General features: G+C 53.2%; 1 protein-coding gene across 1 annotated transcript in view; it reads right to left on the reverse strand.

The window, feature by feature from the left end:
- UBE2QL1 (ubiquitin conjugating enzyme E2 Q family like 1) overlaps nucleotides 1-10,231 on the reverse strand; it is a 40,029-nt gene extending 29,798 nt beyond the window's left edge. The window contains exon 1 of the mRNA XM_042960778.1: nucleotides 9,403-10,231. Within this exon, the coding sequence (XP_042816712.1) occupies nucleotides 9,403-10,212 (810 nt within the window). The 5' untranslated portion in view covers nucleotides 10,213-10,231. The remainder of the gene's footprint in view (nucleotides 1-9,402) is intronic.
- Nucleotides 10,232-19,227: the final 8,996 nt, after the last annotated feature.

Raw genomic sequence — 19,227 nt, forward strand, 5'->3', positions numbered from 1 at the left:
GCTTGTAACAAGATTCAGTTCCCAGTTTCTTCCATAATATTTCTCCTTTTCCCTGGCCTGGAAATAGAGTGAATTAGTGGATGTCATTATTGTGAAAGACCTCAACCCAGATTACTCCTTGCAGCAATTAATATTTATTTTGTACATTTACAACCAATTCCTGACTGGTGTCTCCTGGGGAGCAAAATGGGCACCCAGCCTGACACTCAAAATTCACCCTAATTCATATGTGTCAACAAGGTAAAAATAATTGTTTTAATAATTACGTGCGCGAAATGTCCCAATTTGTAAAATGGTAAAGGCTGCTTTTTATTATAACCCACAAATAATCAATTCTGCTACTCCATATTCTGATTTCTGGAAATGTATGATCTTCAAGATCAAAAGACAGAAAGCACCACCTTGATATTTTTCTGGAAATGTTTGCTTCGATTTCCAAGTAAGCTGAACACATTTCAATCCAAAGTGCAGTCGAATCCATTATAAGATAGTATTTCCTTACCTCTCTCATCAAAGAACTTTTAATTAAAAAAACATCTTGGGACTGCTTGCCAAATATTGTGATGGAGAAATGGCATTTTCCAGAACTTATTTTTAAAGTGGTAATTTTTTGGGGCGCCTGGGTGGCTCAGTCGGTTAAGCGGCCGACTTCAGCTCAGGTCATGATCTCACGGTCTGTGAGTTCAAGCCCTGCATCGGGCTCTGTGCTGACAGCTCAGAGCCCAGAGCCCGTTTCAGATTCTGTGTCTCCCTCTCTCTCTGACCCTCCCCTGTTCATGCTCTGTCTCTCTCTGTCTCAAAAATAAATAAACGTTAAAAAAAAAATTAAAAAAAAAATAAAAATAAAGTGGTAATTTTTTTAAACCGGAGTAGCAATTACGTTCCAAAAGCATTTCTTTCTCGGGTTTTTCAGAAATTTTAAAATGCCTTTCCTTTTTCTGTGTAGAAGGAAGGCAACAACGATGGTCTTTCTCCTACAGTTTTGAAAGATGTAAAACATTCTCCTATTTCAGACAATTCGTACCGTGAGCGTATTTGGACCAACTTTGCTGGTAATTCAGTAGATTGGATACGTTATCCCTCCCTCGTGGATCAATTCTGAGCGTTGTAGCAAAACCAAGCTTGGTATCATTGCAAAAGCGTCTCTAAAAGGTGCACAGGGACCCATGGGGGACGACCAAACTGCACGTGTCACTTGGCCGGGATGGCTCCCACTTGCCAACCCAACAGCTCACTGAAAGCTGGCGGTCCTGGCACTGGACTACCTGATGCCAACTCAGCTTTCCCCTTCACTCGCCATCTGCCTTAGGCACAGGTTCAACCTCAGCGAGCCTCAGTCTCCTCCTCTGTAAAATGGGAAGAACAAATAGCACCTGACTCATGGGCTGTTGCAAGGATTTAATCCGATGGCCAACACAAGGCATCTGCACGGCAGCCTGTCCATGGTAAGCAGCCAACACATGTTCACCTCCTGTTGTGTTGCAAACAGGGGCAAAGCGAAAGGACTGTGATGTCTGCTGAGATAAGCATGTTGCGTGATGAACGATTTATTTGGCGCGCACGATGTGTCTGGTATCGTGCAATGGGAGTAATACGTAAACGCAGTCTAGCAGGATAAGAACAGAAATGAGTGCCTTCCAGAAAGTGTGAGTGCTTCGGAAGAGGGTTTTTTGCAGAGGAATTGGAGCATCGGGGTCGGCTGGACCTCACCTGGTGAATGTCGGGGGGAGGGGGGGCGCGGCCCAGGAGCCAAGCAAGGATGTATAGGACCACCAGCTGGGGCTGGGAGAGGCTGGTGGAGGACAGACCTCTAGGAGGCCACAGCAGGTGGGGAGGGTTTGAGGGGTATTCCATAAGGGGTGTCATGAAGGGCGCGGGAGACAGGCCTACGTCTTGGGGGAGCCAGGGAGGCGGCAGCAGGGAGGAAGGACGGGGACAGAGAGGCTGGACGGAGCATTGCAGGGGTCCAAGCAGGAGATGACAAGCATCTAATGAGGCAGGAGCGCAGGGAGGAGAAGAAAAGGCAGGCGCGAAAACACGAAAGGCAGAGTCCCAGCTCTCTGCTCCCTGCCCACGCCCAAGCCTGCGGCTGGGGAAGGGGCTCGTCAGGTGACTTCTCGGCTCCCACAGCCACGCCCTGCTCTCCATTTCCCATCCTTTGCCACCTGTTAGGTCCCAAATCTGCTTCTTCCCCCGACTTTCTCAGTCTGGGGTCCTGGGTCCCCCGACACTGCTTTCTCCCTCCTAGACTCACCGAAGTGGCCGGCCAGGAGGAGGACCAGGGATGACATGAAGAATGGGGAAGGGAAGCCTTGGGGACACCAAGAGTGACGTAGCTGCCATGGCCAAGTCAAGGTAGACCCTCAGTAGGTGGGTGCTGAGTGAACAAATGAATGAAGTATGATGATGAAAAATGAGCAAACAATCCTTTTAGCTTGCTGACTTACTGGGTGGGGAAGCGTAGACGTTACTGGAAACATTTCTGCCGTTACAACGACTCCTTTGTGTGTTTTGGGAATGCCTGATTGTCTCATTTACGGGCAATGAAACAGCATTCAGGAAAGCAGCGAGCCTGAGTGTTAGAGTCCCACCCACCTGTAGGGGACAATGCTCCTTCTGAGAACATCACACAGAACATTCGAAGATCCCACTGACCCCAGGACCCCACCTCTCCCACATCCCCAGGGCACACATGGGCCACTGCCAGATGTCAGGGCCACAGATACCCAACAAAGGGGCGCTTATCCAAACAGCAACCAAGGTATGACTGTGGGGCTGCCTGACACGCCAAAGGCCAACGTGAATGGGTTTGTCGTCCCCACTGGGTACTTCTCCGTGGCAGGCACTCGACGCGTGTCTTAGGCACCACCGTATGCCCGGTAACTGTCTAGTACATAGTAGACACTCAATACCTGTGTCATGGGAACTGGTTGATTCCTACTAGTTACTTCTGGGTAGTCCGAGTGCCTGAGCCCTCACGGCTGTGTCTAATGGGTCAGTGAACTCTCTCGAGCACACTTCCTTTTCCAGGGGCCATGCTCCCCTCAGTTTAGGGAGGAAGGACGTGGTTTTATGATGGCCTCCTCTACAAGAGGAGGGCTCCCAGGGGGCTCAGCCAGGGCGGACACAGGACAGTGAGTCCAACAAGGCAGGAGGGGAGAAGGTAAGACAGTTACCTCCACGGCCACGGACACTCCTGCTGTGGCCACTGGTAGGGAAATGCACGTGGACAAGGTGAGCAACTCGTGGCCCAGGGTGGCTTTTTCAATCCTGGCCACATATTAGAATCACCTTGGAGTTTTTCCAAGCCGTCCCCAGGGCCTGATTCTGAGGGGAGGGCTCCGGCACCAGAATCCTTGAAAGCCTCCCAGGGCATCCAATTTACCGAGGGAGCTGAGAACCACTGGCAGAGAAGAATGAAGCCCCACCTGCCCCCCTCCCTCTTTCTCGCCTCCCCATTACCTTATCAACCTGGCAAAGATCTCAGGTTCACGAGATCGGAAATGTGGCTCAAAGGACCCACTCTTAGTGGCTGCTTTAAAAACCAAACAAAACATGGAAGCCCTCTTGGAGGGTTTGTTAGCTGTCCCCAACGTACTGCTACCGAGGCAGCCTTACTTCTAAGCGTGGATTCTCACACGCCTGTCCCTAGGGATGAAAAAGGGCAGAGCTCTGGGTTGTGGGCCTCCGGCTTCAAAACAAACTTCGAATTGTTGTTACTTGTTGGCATTTTCCATCAACGAACGAAACCCCCCCAAAATTATCCTGTCCCTTAACGAGAAACACAGACCTGTCACATCCCTTCCCACAAGTCAGAAGCGTGCACAGAAACGCATTTACATTCTCTTCCTGCAAATTCAGATTCTCAAAAGTCCACAACTCAGGGTAAAGTGAGTCACTACTATTCTTAACTGCACCATCAGCCACGGCGCTGCGCACTCGCCAGGGATCCAGCTATGGGAGCCCGCCAACTTGGCATAGGGCTATTTTTAGGATACAGAGTCCCGTCTGTGTCCTCCTGCCCGTCCTACTTGATATCGGAACAAGCTATTTTTTCTTCAAACGGCCAAGCACATGGCTACCTCAAGCTGCAGAGTCATCCTGGGTGGGCAATTATCTCCGTCACCTACACTCGGCACAGGACAAAACGACAGTGACTCATTAGCACTCCCCACCAATCCATGCTGCTCGTGAACCCGTGGCTTTACCCGCCCCCTGGTTATCACTGTTTACACTCTACATACATACCCCCCCCAGCCCCCACTACTTCCCCCTATAAGGGCTACTGGCTCTATCCCAAGGTGGCCCTCCCGGGCCCTCCTCAGTGTGGCCTTGCGTTCACAGGAATCGGCCTCACCTACATTACTCTGCAAACCAGTAAAAGCCTCTAGAGACACGAGGTTGAACTGGTTATAAAATCCCCATGTGGGCTTGTTCTGGGTTGCTATCATGGCCCTACACAATTCCCATACTGACTCCTAATCCCCGGCACCTCGGAATGTGACTGTGTTTGGAGACAGGGTCTTTACAGAGGCAATCAAAGCCATCTGATGTCGTTAGGGTGGGCTCTCAGCCAATGTGACCGGTGTCCTTACGAAACGAGGACACAGATGTACACGGTGGGAGGAGCACGTGAAGACATAGGGAGAAGTCCGAGAGCCACGGAGAGCGGCCTGGAAAGTCTCCCACGCGGCCCCAGGAGAACCCCACCCTGCTCACACCTGATTTCAGACGTCTGCCTTCCAGAACGGCCAATGTCTGTTGTTCAGCGCCACCCTGCCCCCCCCCCCCACCGCCCCGCAGTCCACGGTGCTTCCTGACAGCTGCCTGGCCAACAGTATAGGGCTTCAAACCCCGTGTGTTGATTACACCAGCTTAGAAACCACAGCACTTTAGGACCCAAAGAAACGGTGGTTGATCTTCATCACTCTTTCTGAGAAGACCTGGAGATTTTGCGGCCATACGTCAAACGCTATTCCAAGACTTTGCACTTCAGAAGAAGTTCTGAAGAAGGCTGTATTTGTGTGCGTGTGTGCGTGCACACACACAATTCGCAGTGGCACGATGCAGAGAGCTTTAAGTCCTAAGGTCGAGCTCAGAGATGCCCTGGATCATCGAACCGCTGAATTGCAGGGCGCTTTACTGTTTTCACCACGTTCCGACAAGTGGAGACACCTGCCAGCTTCCTTTGTTCAAAGAGCCCAGAAACTAACTCTGTTAGGCAAACATCACTGTCCTGGAATCGCTTCCCAGCTTGTGGTTCAAACACGAAGATCTGAGGCCGTGTCAGTCCCGCTGTTCTCATTCTTCTGCGGACGCCTGCCTGGGTATTCTGTTCTCTGCGGCCACAAACGATTATCACGCGGGTCACACCCAGCAGACCGCTGCCTGGAGGAGACGGCCAGGTGCTTAGACGGCCCCCAGTCGGACTCTGCCAGTCGTGACAGCCTTCACTACCGAGGATCCTCGGTTTCCAGAGCTTTGCCAATCATCGCGAGAATTGGAACAGGAGGTATCGACTTCCCCCGACTGTGCCGAGCTACGGTCTCCTCACCTGTACGGGGACCATGGAAACACTAGTGCCAACTGAGGTGACGCAGCCTAAGTGTGAGCTGGCCCGGGGCTTAGCACAGAGCACCCCGTGAGGTTAGCTGCTGCTATTATCCTGAGCATCGCCTGCACGTTGGGCTGAGCTGTGTGGTTGGCTCTGGGAAAACAGAGGAGGAGTAAGGAACAGTCTTTGAAGTGCCATCTGGTTCCCTGCCCCTGGCAATGTCTAAGTGACTGGAAAAGGGGACACTCGGGAGGCAAAGTGATGTGCAAGCAGAAAGCTGAGTTGGAGCCTCCTCAAACGGCTTTTGGGGACCCTTCTGCCCCAACGACTGCCAGGAGAGGGTCTCTATCGATCATTCAGTGATCCCAGGCTCCAAACCTGGTGTGTGAGCCAGGGAACTCCGAGCCGCTTCCCGACCAGGGCCCTCCAACGCTGGTGCTAGTGAGCCTAGGTCTCCAGAGTCTGTACTCGGAAAGCTTGGCAAGGGGAGTCTTGTGTGTGAGGCCACCTGCTAGGTCTCACGCGGCAATGAACTTCCGGACCGTCTTACAGCTTCTGAAGGTCACAAATCCTACCCTGGAGCCAGGGAGCGTCTCTTTTGGTTCGGTAAATGATAAAGGATATAAATTATGATCCAACATTTTCATCCGTTCACTTTAAAAGTTTGGAAATTTTCCACTTCATTGCGGAAAACCAAAAGAATTACTGAAAATGTCTCCATTCGGTCAGAACAAGGCTTAGTTATAGACAATAAGCAAGCAGGGCATGTGTCTCACTGTGTCTGCATAGAACACATCCTACAAGAAATGCACATCGATTTCACTTAAAACCACCACAATCCATAAAGCAGCACGCAAGACATCGGATAACGCGGGCTCACTAGGTAGAGGTCTCGTGACACGACTGAATTTATCGTATCCTGCGATAACCCCGAGCTTTTTATTTTATGCACAAAACCGTTCAGCAAACCTTTTCTTCACACTCCCGATGGAACCTTTAAAAGTGTCTTACGGTTTCTCCGAAGGTGCAGAAACAAAGCCAACTTAGTACACCCTCGATTTGGAAAGTTAAGCTGAGCAGTTATGCAAGTGGGAAAAAAGCCTTTCTTAACTTTGTCTCTTAAGACACACGAATCCAAAAAAGGAATGGCAACAGAGAGGGGAATTTAACTAGAGTAGAACGGTCCTTTCCTCTAAACTAATTATTGGTTCGGCCGTCCTGGCTGTCTTCGAATACCTCATCAGGTGTTTTGATGGCTTTGCCAAAGCCTGTTACCTTTCACCACGGAAAGAGTATTTGCACCGAGCAGTCTGTAAGCAGGGACCTCGAAACGGAAAGGCACACTAATGTTCAGGTCCCTGAAACACTGTTAGAATCCTTTTCCGCACAGGATCTTGAAACATCATGGCTTCATTTCTCCTATTTGTATGTTGCATTCTGAATAGCTGACGTGAATCCCCCTTTGGTGTCTTTTCGGGTGTTGAAGCCAGCACAGACAAGGCAAAGGTGTTGAGCTGGTGATTTGATACATTGCCGTGTTCTTGCCTTTAGTTCAAGTATTTTACACACTAGAATTTAGAATGGATAGGAATACAACAGGTTTGGTGGAGGGCCCTGAGTTCAATTAAGTGAGGTTTGAAATTAATCAGTAAAAATGTTGACAATTATTTTCAACAATGAAAGCAATAATCTTGCAACTTGCAAACTGTGTGTAAGGCTCAATTTGGTCATGAAGGGAAGGAACGTATACCCAAGGAACTTTAAGAGAAGTGCACGGGCATCGATGCAATTATTATGCACAACATTAATTTAAACGTGGAAACCACTTAATTTACAAAGATGTATCTCTTTTTAAGAAACGTCCTCACTTCCCATTTGAAATCTTTATTTTCTTGCACCTTTCAAAATGCAGGCTGTGGTCCAAGGGACCTCTAGGATCTCTTCCAAACCTAAAATGTCATGATTCTGTGGCTCTATAAGATGACATTCCTCTTCCCCTGATCCCCAAAGTCATCTCACCGTGGAGAATGAAAGTAAAGACTTCCAGAAAGTTCTGATTCACAATGATTTAAGAAACAGATAACAAAGGCCTTTTTTTTTTTTTTTGCAGAATATTCTTCCACATCATTTGTATAAATTCTGTTGGAAAAATAAACTAAGGTGACCCCTCCCCCCACCCGCCCCACTCCTGTGGCTTGTATTTAAATCCCAGGCACCTTACATCAGAGCCAGCGCTGAACGGAAAGGAGTCAGTATGAACCTCTGACACGAAAGCATTACACCTCTCTCAAAGATGTCTCTCCAGAGCTGTCATATGCATCCTTTTCCTAACTCAGGAAATAAGTGGAACCGAATGAATCCCAGAAAAGACAGACCGGCAGGATGGTTACTTGGTAACAACAGACCAGGGGCAAGCAGGAAGTGCTCCTCCACTGGAGTCAGGACGCTGTTTGAGTAGACTCCCAGGGGCTCTACCTCTGGTGAACTTGGCAGTGAACAAGCATTATTTGATTAGTGTGAAAAGATCCTGCCGTGAAAGGGACAGAGGCAGGTGACAGAGGACTGATGGTTTCTGATATGCTGGCTGTAGAATGAGCAAATCGAGGTCATTCGGGGTCTTCTAAACGAAACGACGATTCTCCATAATCTACAACTGCCCATACAAAAATACGGTCTTATCAACTGCTTCATATTGATTCGGGAAAATATCAATCAACTCGAGCATCATCAAGAGCATGCAGGGTGGCAAGATAAAACCATCATGCCCCTGTCTGGAGCCAGGTGGGAACACAGTTCAGAGAAGACGCATTCATTCTTTGCTCTGGGGTCCTCAGGCGTGGAGCTGCCCGCCCCTACCCCCTGGGGGAGTTCACTACTTAGTTAAAAATCTTTAGCCCTGAGAAAGGATTTAACTTGCAGAGGCACGAGGAAACCCAGGGAAGAAACAGGTCTCGGAGAGACCCGGACCTTGAACACCTGCCCCAGAGGTGATGGTTCCGGGAAGGGGCAGGTAGGCGCCAGGCATTTCCTTGACAGAGTCTGGCCTTGACACTTAAGGAACCACTCAAACCACACCTCGGCTGCTCCAGTGAAATTTCTCAAGAGCAGCATTTTCACCTCTGCTCTAGATGCCTGTCAGAAGGAGCCGGCAGAGCAGGGCTATAGGTTCACCAGCAGGCCAGCCCTCTGCAGGGCACCCCACACCCCTGCTGAGCACCCACCTGAGATGCTGCTGAGAAGATGTGTGTGTGTGTGTGTGTGTGTGTGTGTGTGTGTGTGTGTGTGTGTGTGTGTTGGGGGCAGAGCAGGGCGTTCAGGTCGTGAGGTACCCCTAAAGTTCCACCTTCAGGAGATTATGGGGTTTCCGAGAAGGGGAGAAACAGATGGGGGGGAAGGGAGTGAGAGGGGTCAGGGAGATGGAGGGGGGCTGGGAAGGAGGAAAGGGGGAGAAGGAGTAGGAGATGCGGCCTATGCACCGGGGCAAAGGGGGCAGGAGAGAGGTGGATGCGGAGTGGAGAAGGCCGCCAAGGGCAGGGGGCGGAGGGGTGGGGCGCGAGGGGCGACGGGGAGGGGTGAGGCGCAGCAGGAACGGGGTGGGGGGTGGAGGGAGAAAGGGAGCCGAGCCCCGGGCGCGGGGGCGGGGGCGGGGGCGCGGGACGCAGGACGAACGGTGGTGGCGAGACGCGCAGAGCGAGCGAGCGAACGAGCGCGCGCGAGCGCCCGCGGAGACCGGAGACCCGGAGGGACGGCGCTGGGCCCCCCGCAGCGTCGCCCCGTCGGAGGCGGGTCTGGAAGCGGCCGCCCGGCGCCCCGCGCCCCCGCCCTCCCCGCCGGCCCGCCCGCCTTACCTGGCCCTTGACCAGGCTGGCGGCGAACTGGCGCATGACGGCCTCCACGGTGTAGGCGCTGGACCAGCCGCGCGGCGTGAGCAGCTCCATGCAGATGGCGCCGCCGTCCAGCACGTAGCCGTTCTCCAGGCGCGGGCTGAGCACCCGCATGAAGGGCGGCGAGAAGGGGAAGTTGTCGGGGAAGGTGAGGTTGAGCAGGATGAACTCGGTGTTGGTCTCCTTCATGTCCTGCCACAGCACCGAGTCCTTGTCTACCTGGTGCAGCTTCACGTTCCAGTCGAAGAGGCTCTCGTCCACCAGCTCCACCGAGATGAAGCGGTCGCTGAGGCGCGCGATGTCCTGCAGCTCCTTCATGAGCCGCCGGCTGCGCACCTGCGTGCAGTGCTGCTGGCGCGCCGCGGGCACCAGGCTGCCGCCCGCCGTCGCCGCCGCCGCCGCCGCCGCCGCCGCCGCCGCCGCCGGGCCCGGCCCCGCCCTGGCGCCCGCCGCCCGCTCCCGGGGGCCCCCGGCGCCCGCCGCCCCCGCCGCCCCCGCGGCCGGCTGCGGCGGCTTGTCGCGCGGGGCCGGCTCCGCCGCGCGCTTGCCCTTGCCCTTGCCGGGCCCGGGGCTCGCGTCGCCCGCGCCCCCGGGGTGCTGCTGCTGCTGCTGCTGCTGCTGCTTGTGGCCGCCGCTCTTGGCGCCGCCCTTGCCGCGCAGCGACGCGCTCTGCTGGCCGCCGCCGCCGCCGCGGTGGTTGTGGTGGTGCTTGGGGTCCTCGGTGTCCCGGTTGTGCAGGCGGATGAGCCCGATTTTGCGGAGCAGCGTGGCCATTTTAGGCTCGGCGCCGGCGGGGGGCTCCCCTCGGCTCCTGCCCCCGGGGCCCGAGAGTCGGGGCGCGGGGGGCGCGGGGCGGCGGCGACGGACGAGCGCTCAGCGGGGCGCGGCGCTGGCCACCCCCGGCGCCGGCGGCCGTGGCGCAGCCGAGTGGGCAGCACGCGCGCTCGCCGGCCGCGGTGTCGCCGCTGTCATATGACGGGGCCCGCTCCGGCTCGGGCTCCGGCCGCCAGGCGAGGGGAGGCGTGGAGGGGACGCGGCAGCGGCTGGTCGTCCCCCCCGCCCCCTTCCCCGGCCGGTCCCTGGGCGCAGCCCCCGGGAGCCCGGCGTCCGCGGTCCTTTGTGCGCGGCCGCGGCCGGACCGGCCTGGAGTCCGAGCGCCGCGCCGGGACGCGCAGAGCCGTCCGCAGCGCCCCGGAGGCAGCTAGGTGGCCGCGGGCTCGCGCCGTGCGCGCCCGCCGGACCGTGCCGCGCTGGCGGCTACCGCGGGGCCCCGGCCGCTGCCGCTCGCGTCGCCGCCGCCGCTGCGGCTGCTGACATTGCAGAGGCGGCTGCTCCGTCTGAGCCGAGCGCGGCGCGGAGGGGGCGGCCCTGCCGGCCGGGGGGGGGGGGGGGGGGCCGCGCGCGGGGCGGAGCCGCGGGCTTGCCTGCGCCGAGCCGCCCCCGCCGCCCGCCCGCCCGCCGCCCGGCTCCCGCGGCGACACGCCACGGCCGCTGGGGGGAGACAGCGGCGCGCGGCGGGCTGGCCGGGCGCCGGGCGGCGGGGCAGCGGCGCGGGGCCGAGCGGCCCGCGGAAGGCGGGCGACGGCGGACAGCGGCGGGAGAGGGGGCGCGCGCGCGCGCCCGCGGGGGTCGCGGGGGGGGGGGGGGTGGGGGCGGGGGCTCAGGGGCCTTCGGCCCGGGATGCGGGCTCGCCGCCGCCGCCCCCCGGGCGCGAGCCTCCGACCTCGCTTAACCTCGTTAGCGCAACCCGGAGGGGAAGGGGTGTCGGGGAAGGGTAGAAAGCAACCTGTTTTATTGGTCGCCTCGGACCAGATGGAGCCCAGTGTCCCACACAGCAGTCCCCGGCCGGCGGAGGCGGAGACTGGGGGACAGGCGGCGGGGACGCTTTCATGCAGACTGACCGAATGAAGGATCGGGGCCTGGCGGGGACGATGCGGGAAGCGTGCCCGCCGCAACCCCCCTAAAGACTAGCCCCCCTCCCCCGCGCCCCGAGTCACGACTTTAAATAAAGGGTGAACGTTACGCAGAGTCACCCCCACCGGCCGGCCTGGCCTCCCTCCTGTCCGCCACTCCAGAGGGTTCTGAGTTCAGAAAGGAGGAGGAGGGGACTGCCGAGCACTGCCTTTCGAGTCGTCCCCCAAACTGGGCGGGGGTGGGGGAGGCATCCAGCGCCGCGCCCGCGGGTGCTGGAGACGCACGGCGCGCCCCTCTCCGCTCCGCCGCCCCGGAGTCCCTGGTAGCCGCCGCGGACTACCAGGGAAGGGACCCTCCTTCAATCTGGACACCTCCATCCCTCTTTTCCCTTTCTGCCTTTCACCCACTGAAACTTATCATTTTTATCGGGGGAATTTCAGGCAAAAAGCTTGTTCGGTGCTCCAGAAGCTGGAAGAGCCCGAGAGCCCGGGAAGCCTGGAGCTTTGCAGGCAGCGCGCTGCCGCTCGCGTTCCAGCGTGTGCGGCCGGACTGCGCAGTGGTGAGAGGCGCGCCCATCTCCTTGAAATGGGGGAGAAATTACCCCCTAAACCTCAATCAGTGGCCAAGGACTCTAAACCGCACCTCTTTTCCCGACGTGACTTTCAACTTGGGCGTCTCTAAGTTCATCAGCAGGGCGCGTTCATTCTGGTGCCACAGTATGGTTTTGTTTTTTAAAGCATCTTTATCGTTTTCATTTCATTTTTTCATTTCCAAATCATTAAAGGTTTTCATGGCATGAAAGAACTCTTCAGGCCTCAGGCCACCTGCGGAGACTAGTTGAGACTGAATGGGTGTGGGGTTGGGCTTTCCGGGGTGGTCTCCGGGGAAAGGGAGGTGTTGGCGTAGTCCTCAGCAGTTTGTGGCAGTGAGCAGTGGACACCTGCTCCCTGGGGCACAGACCCCCACCCCGGAGAGATGACGATAGGAAAGTGCATTTCCGGGAGGCTGTGTTCAGCTGGGTGGAACTGAGGGCAGTGCAGTGTGGCCCAGGCGAGACCAGTGATGGTGACCAAATGTCAGCCAGAACTGATGGAGGGTCTGTTGGTCCGGGTCTCACGGGCTTTTCTGCTGACCTCGTTTTGTCCAGCTGTGTTTTGTAAGGATAGGCGGAAAAGCAGGATGACGATGTCTGTTTGCAAAGTACCGTGTGTTCACTTCATCTACACGCGAGGGGTACACGCTGGATGGTAACGTTGGTGGGGATGGGCAGGCATTACAGGTTTTATCGTTTTGTGGCTTCTGAGCCCTCTCAGGTTTTACGTGACCCCTGGTGCCGGTGAAGAAACGGACTTTCAAAGAGGCTCAGTCCTGTGCTCTGACCTACCCCCTGGTCCTGTGCCTCCCAGCCCCAAGCTGTGGGTTGACCAGCTGCCCCTGACAGCACAGGGCACTGTCAGGACTCTGGGTTCGGTATCAGCCCCAACCCCCACCAGGAGGGGTGTGACCGTCAGTGCCACAGCCACCTGGCCTTGGGTGTGGCCTCAGAGAAATATCGGTGGCAACAATAGTGACCAGTTCTCCCTGAAGCAAGGAGGTCGTCCAGTGTGATTTGGGAATGATGTAGCTGAAATCCTAGGTACCTATTGTAAAACTATGTTCAGGTGGAATTATTACTGGGGTGGTCACATGACTTATTGTCTGGATGCAGATACTTTTTGAGAGTGTGTTGCTGGGACAAGAGGGCCAATGAAGAACCCAGAGACACGCAAGGTGGAAGTCATCTTACTTATGACCTCTCCCACAGACTTACCACGTCTCTGATCCACTCTTGAAAGCGCTGAAGTCAAATGTTGGTGAAAAAATGGAAACAACTTAGATTTACAATAAGAGGGGGCGTGGTAAGTAAGTTATACCTAATCCACTTGAGGGTGTATTGGGCAGCGATAACACTTGCTATGCGGATTATATAGCAAAATGAAAATACTTGTGATCTATGTAATAGTTGTAAGCGAGAAAGCAGAATCCAAAATTATATCCACGCTGTAGCTACAACTACGTAAAACTATGCGTAGGAAAAAAGACACGACGGAGAAAAATAATTTTAATGGTAACAATTATGATGTTAGCAGAGGTAGGTATTCTCAACTTCTTGTATCCTGGGTCCTCCAGTCCATGGATCCAAACATTCACGTCGGTGACGGGAAGGTAGGGGCAGAAGTGAGAAGAAAGACCCGTATGGTCTGTAAACCTCCCTCATTCTTTCATCCCAGAAGATTCTAGAAAGTTCTACGTCCCCAGAGAAACAAATGGATACCTACCGAGCCCAGCAATATAGAGAGGTTACCTTTCATTGATATAGTTTTTCTTTTTTTAAATTTGATTTTCAAATATTCTGAAAAGGACTCTATTGCAGCTATAGTGAAAATAAATGGTCAGCAAATTTGAAAATTAGCTGATTGAAGATTAAGTTTACATTGGGACAGTTGCATTGAGAGCATTTGGTGAAATAAAATAATCTCTAAGGACAGGAGTGCCCAGGTGGCTCAGTCTGTTGAGCATCTGACTCTTGATTTCGGCTCAGGTCACGATCCCAGTGTCATGGGATCGAGTGCCACATCAGGCTCCACACTGCGCATGGAGCCTGCATAAGATTCCCTCTCTCCCTCCCTCTGTACTTCTCCCCTGCTCTCTCTCTTTTTCTCTAAGAATTAAAAAAAAAAAAAAACTAAGGAAAAAAAAAAGAATTAAAAAAAAACAAACTTGCTCCTCTGTCCTCAAGTAGTGATGGGGTGGGGAGGCAGCTGGTTAGGGAATGTCTTCAGAGAGAGCCTTGCCAATCTACCCTGAAAGGAAGGGGAGGGAGGGAGGGAAGCTGGTTATCACAGTCCTTGATCTTCTGGGAACTGCACTCGACCTGCCATCGACTCTCCCATGAGCTTTGGAATCAACGGTCCTAGAGGCCAGCGGTCTCCAGTCGCAGATTTTATAAAGATTCGGAAGTGGGGTTTGCTCATTTATCCTCTGCCTCAGATGACCACATCCCAGTTTTTCTAGTTGGTCCAATTTCTTCAGGAGCTCCAATCTTGCAGTCACCAAGGTTTCAACCAGACCACCTCAAAGTACCTGCCCCCAACTCATACATGTTATTCATTCTCTCGAGTGAAGCTGTTAAGATTACTATCAAAATTCAAAACCATTTCCTGCCAGACGAATACACTCTAAGTCGGCATAGCGGGGACCTCTGATGTCACCACCTCACGCGACAAGTTATGCCGTTCATTTATTGAGCGTCAAAGCTAACACTTTGATGGCACTTGCCACATCTCAGGTGCCACCCAAGCACTATATACATTCACTTAATTTTCATTAAGTTGGTACCTCCTAAGTAGGTGCTACAATTATCTTCACTATAGATGAGTAAGCCGAGGCATAGACGAATGAAGATGTCAGCCCATCTGACGTAACAGCAGAACTGGGGGTTAGAAGGTGGAGACCAAGGAGGGTTCATCCCGGGGAGGGGTGGGGAGCCGTCCAACCTTCAGAGAGGGCAGCAGCCACTCCTGGGGGGCTTCGGAGCTGAGAATCGATGGCTCCATTTTCATGGTTGTACGTTGGCTGGAGCAGAAGGGTCCCCCTTGGGATGGTTCAGTGATTTAAGTTGGGGGTCACTCAGGCTCTGTAGCCTCCAAAACAAATTCCTGACCATCCTGGAGACTCTTCTCGTGACATCTGCACATTCCTTTCTGGTTGATCAACTCTCCTGTTGCTAAGCAAGGACTCTGACTTGCGCGCTTGTGTCCGGTGGTGACCGCCCTTGCTTGGGGGTGTGTCCCCACAGAGCACATGTTCCGTGAGCATTCTTTACGATTTGCTGTCCTAGACTCATGGGGCCTCTCTTCAATGACCAACCCAGTCTGCTGTTTCCCATCCAAACCTAAGTCAGGACGGCAAGTGGGTTTTATGTCCTCGCCAACTTGGATCAGTTGGTAGAAGCTGCCAGCAGTGCTGTGGTGAGGACTCGAGTTGGGCTCAGACAGCACGGTCATCAATAAATGTCGTCTGCCGTTAAGTGCCGGGCGGGTGCCATTCCAAGTACCAGGCTGTCAGACTCAACTACAAGGGCTCTGGAAGAAAACACCTTGGTTAAACGAATTCATGTGAAATGTTAAGTCAGGTATAGTTCCCTAAGAGTATTTATATTTTAAAAGAATATGTCTTGCATTAGAACACTGGCTGAAGTTGCTGTGACAAAAAGTAATCCAGAGGCTCAAATAAGAAGCTTATTTCTCTTGCATGCAATGGGACGCGGCTTCCTTGGTGGCTTCAGTTGCTGCCTTTTCCTGGCTCTGGAAGTGACTGTCATTAAAGGTCCTGGAGGTTAGATACACCGCCTTCACGCGTATCCCCCCTTCCACCTGACTTCCACGCACTGGAAGGAGACGGGGAGGTCTGAACTCTGGGAGCCACTTCGAAGTCTTTAACCCCAGGCACCTTCCTAGTTGGATTTTTAACAGCTCAGTTTTTGGAGAGTGAAACTGTAGAATGGAGATTTCGGATCACGCGTGCCTGCAACCCTCTTGGATCCAACTGACATGGTGTCTGTCCCCTTGGTGTGAGCCGGGCCCGGTTTGGTAGCAGCAGGAAGTGGGGGGTGAGTGTTGAGGACAAACTCTCTCATAAGGCAACTTGCTGGGGCAAGACTATTATGGGTCTTTGGGCAAAGGGAAGCTGATGTTCTCAACCAGGTGAGGAGATACCACGTCTGGCAAGGCGTCCTCAAGACCTGTAGCTTCTCGAAGCTTTCCGAGTCAACCCAATGGGCACATTTCAGTGCTCGGGGTGCTCGTTACCCCCCAGTCGATGCCCTAACTCTCACATCAGAGGACTGGCAAGCCTGTGGGTTCAAAGTACTAGGTAATTCTGCAACTCCGCGAACGAATTTGGGGATTGATTTTTGGTACCAGTCTTGCGGCCGTGAGACTTCCGGTAGCCCTCGAGGGCCATCGTGGAGTGTCCTGCCCGCTCTGACTCTTCTCGACCTCAGAGTTCCGATCCCCGAGCTTGCTGTTTTCCTTGTAGGACCTTTCCCAGGCAGTCAGGCGCAGCCGTCCCGCGCCCCCACCGCGTCTGCGTTCCTGCCCCGATGGCCAAGCGCACACCAGCTTGCTGGCTTCCTTCTCAATGTGTCCTTCGTCCCAGGCCACGCGGGGTGCGATTACAGAACTGTGATCCCGCCGCTCTGCATAGCGACCAGTTTGCCAATTTCCACGGCATCAAGCCCGTCCCTGTCCTCAAGCCCAAAGCCGCTGATGGTCTGCCCAGTCTTCGAACCTGCTTCTGGTCCTCAGCCGTGTACTAATCGGGCTTTGATCAGGAACACAGAGCCACACTGTGTGTTTCCATGCAAGAGGGTCAATCTAGACAATCAGTGACAGGGGGGCTGAAGTGTTTGGGAAACAAAAGAAGAAAGGGGGTGCCGAAGGAGCCAAAAGAGACAGGGGGATTACCCTAAGGTGTCAGCCGCTCGCCTCCTGAAGCAGGAACGCAGGGGCCCCAAGTGAAGCCTCTGCTGGCGCAGAGGCGCCCCCCATCTCGCCCTCAACCAGGGCTCTCGGTCCACAGCTGCTCGGCCTCTGCTGTCACTGCAGAGGGGTGGGGGGCTAGCGCAACACCCCGACCCCTGGGTTAATTCGGGATCTCCCAACATCAGGTGGTCTGGCCCAAAGGCGGTCAGTGGGCGCATCACCTGGAAGACCCGTCAGCACCATCACCGTGCCGATCTCTGCAGGGCTCCTCCTGGGCTGCGCTCCGCTCCCTGGGCAGGGGAGGGAGGGTCCGAGGGAGGGTTTGTAATTACCAAATGTAGATTCCTCTCCCCGGCCGTTGAAGGAATGCTTGAGTGGTGACACGAGCCATGCACTCTTTTCTGAAGAGGAAGCGGCTTCGTGGTGAAGAGATTTCCAGAGATAATAATCTCATTTCTCCTGTCCTTTTCATCTTCGCTCGAGGCAAAGGCAGTTACTTTCTGGTTGTGTGCACGCGTGAGATGGCAGCTGGTATTGCGTGGCAAGGTGGCGTCTCTATTCAATGTTACCTTAAATATTAGGTCTAAATATAGGTCCGAATATAGTATTCTCAGAAAGGAAAGGCAGTGCTGTTTCCTGGCACAGCTGAGGGGTGGTGAGTGGAATATTATAATTAGCTGAAACTGAGAACATGTATTATATTTATCTTATGCGTTTTCGAGGCAATAGGATGTAATGGGATCTTTTGAACCTCTTTACTGTTTATCTTACCAGCGGTGTGAGACAGCAAGTAAATGTCTTCTTGCCTCCTGTCAGCTTTAAAAAATACGATTAAAAATAAACCTTGCATATTTCATGCTCGAAAATAGCCTCTTATTTTGAAAATTATTTTACTTTATTTTTTCTTTATTCTTTTAAATTTGTTTAAATGTTTTTATTTATTTTTGAAGGAGAGAGAGAGAGACAGAGCATGAGCGGGGGAGGAACAGAGAGAGAGGGAGACACAGAATCCTAAGGAGGATCCAGGCTCCGAGCTGTCAGCACAGAGCCCGATGCGGGGCTCGAACCCACAAACCACGAGATCATGACCTGAGCTGAAGGTGGACGCTTCACCGACTGAGCCACCCAGGCGCCCCTGAAAATTATTTTAAATGGAATATTGATTTACATACAGTGAAGGGCACGGATCTTAACCGCACAACTCAGCAGGTTTTGAAAAATGTATGCACCTGTGTAACTTACACGCCAGTCAAGACATGGAATCATTCTGTCCCTCCAGAAAGTTCCTTTCTGGTCAAGTCCACCCTACCCCTCCACCAGAGGCACCCTCTGTTGTGCTTGGTTTTTTTTTTTTTTTTTTAATCACCATAAAGCAGTTTTACTTGCTTTTGAACTTCACATAAATGGAATTATACAGTATGCACCCTTTATATCTGGCTTCTGTAAATCAATGTAAAATCAATATATGATCTCATGGTGAGATTCGTCCATGTGGTGTGTGTGTGTTGGTAGTCTGTTGGGTTTTTTTTTTCCCCCAGATTCTTTCTTTTTTTTTTTTAATTTACATCCAAGTTAGGTAGCATATAGTGCCACAATGATTTCAGGAGTAGATTCCTTAATGCCCCTTACCCTTTTAGCCCATCTCCCCTCCCACAACCCCTCCAGGAACCCTCTGTTTGCTTTCCATATTTAAGAGTCTCTTATGTTCTGTCCCCCTCCCTGTTTTTATATTATTTTTGCTTCCCTTCCCTTGTGTTCATCTGTTCTGTGTCTTACAGACCTCATGTGAGTGAAGTCATACGATATTTGTCTTTCTCTGACTAATTTCACTTAACATAATACCCTCTAGTTCCATCCACGGGGTTACAAATGGCAAGATCTCATTCTTTTTGATTGCCGAGTAATACTCCATTGTATATATATTCCACATCTTCTTTATACATTCATCCATCGATGAACATCTGGGCTCTTCCCATAATTTGGTATTGTTGACGGTGCTGCTATAAACATTGGGGTGCATGTGCCCCTTCGAAACAGCACACCTGTATCCCTTGGATAAATACCTAGTAGTGCCATTTCTGGGGTTGATAGTCTCTTTTTATTGGTGGGTAGTGATAGTTTGTTTTATTGATACTCATTGTGTGAATATACCACAGTCTGTCTGTCTGTCTTCCTGCAGAAGGACATTTTGGTTGTTTCCAGTTTTGAGTATGGTGCGTATAGCTTCCAAGCACACTCACGTACACGTCTTTTGGGGCACGTATTTTCACTTCTTCCGGGACTATGACAAGAATGGAATGGCCGTGTCAAAGGCTAGGCATGTGTTTAACTTCACAAGAATCCTCTGAAC

Source organism: Panthera tigris, chromosome A1 (genome assembly GCF_018350195.1).
Source record: "Panthera tigris isolate Pti1 chromosome A1, P.tigris_Pti1_mat1.1, whole genome shotgun sequence".
Classification (NCBI taxonomy): Eukaryota; Metazoa; Chordata; class Mammalia; order Carnivora; family Felidae; genus Panthera; species Panthera tigris.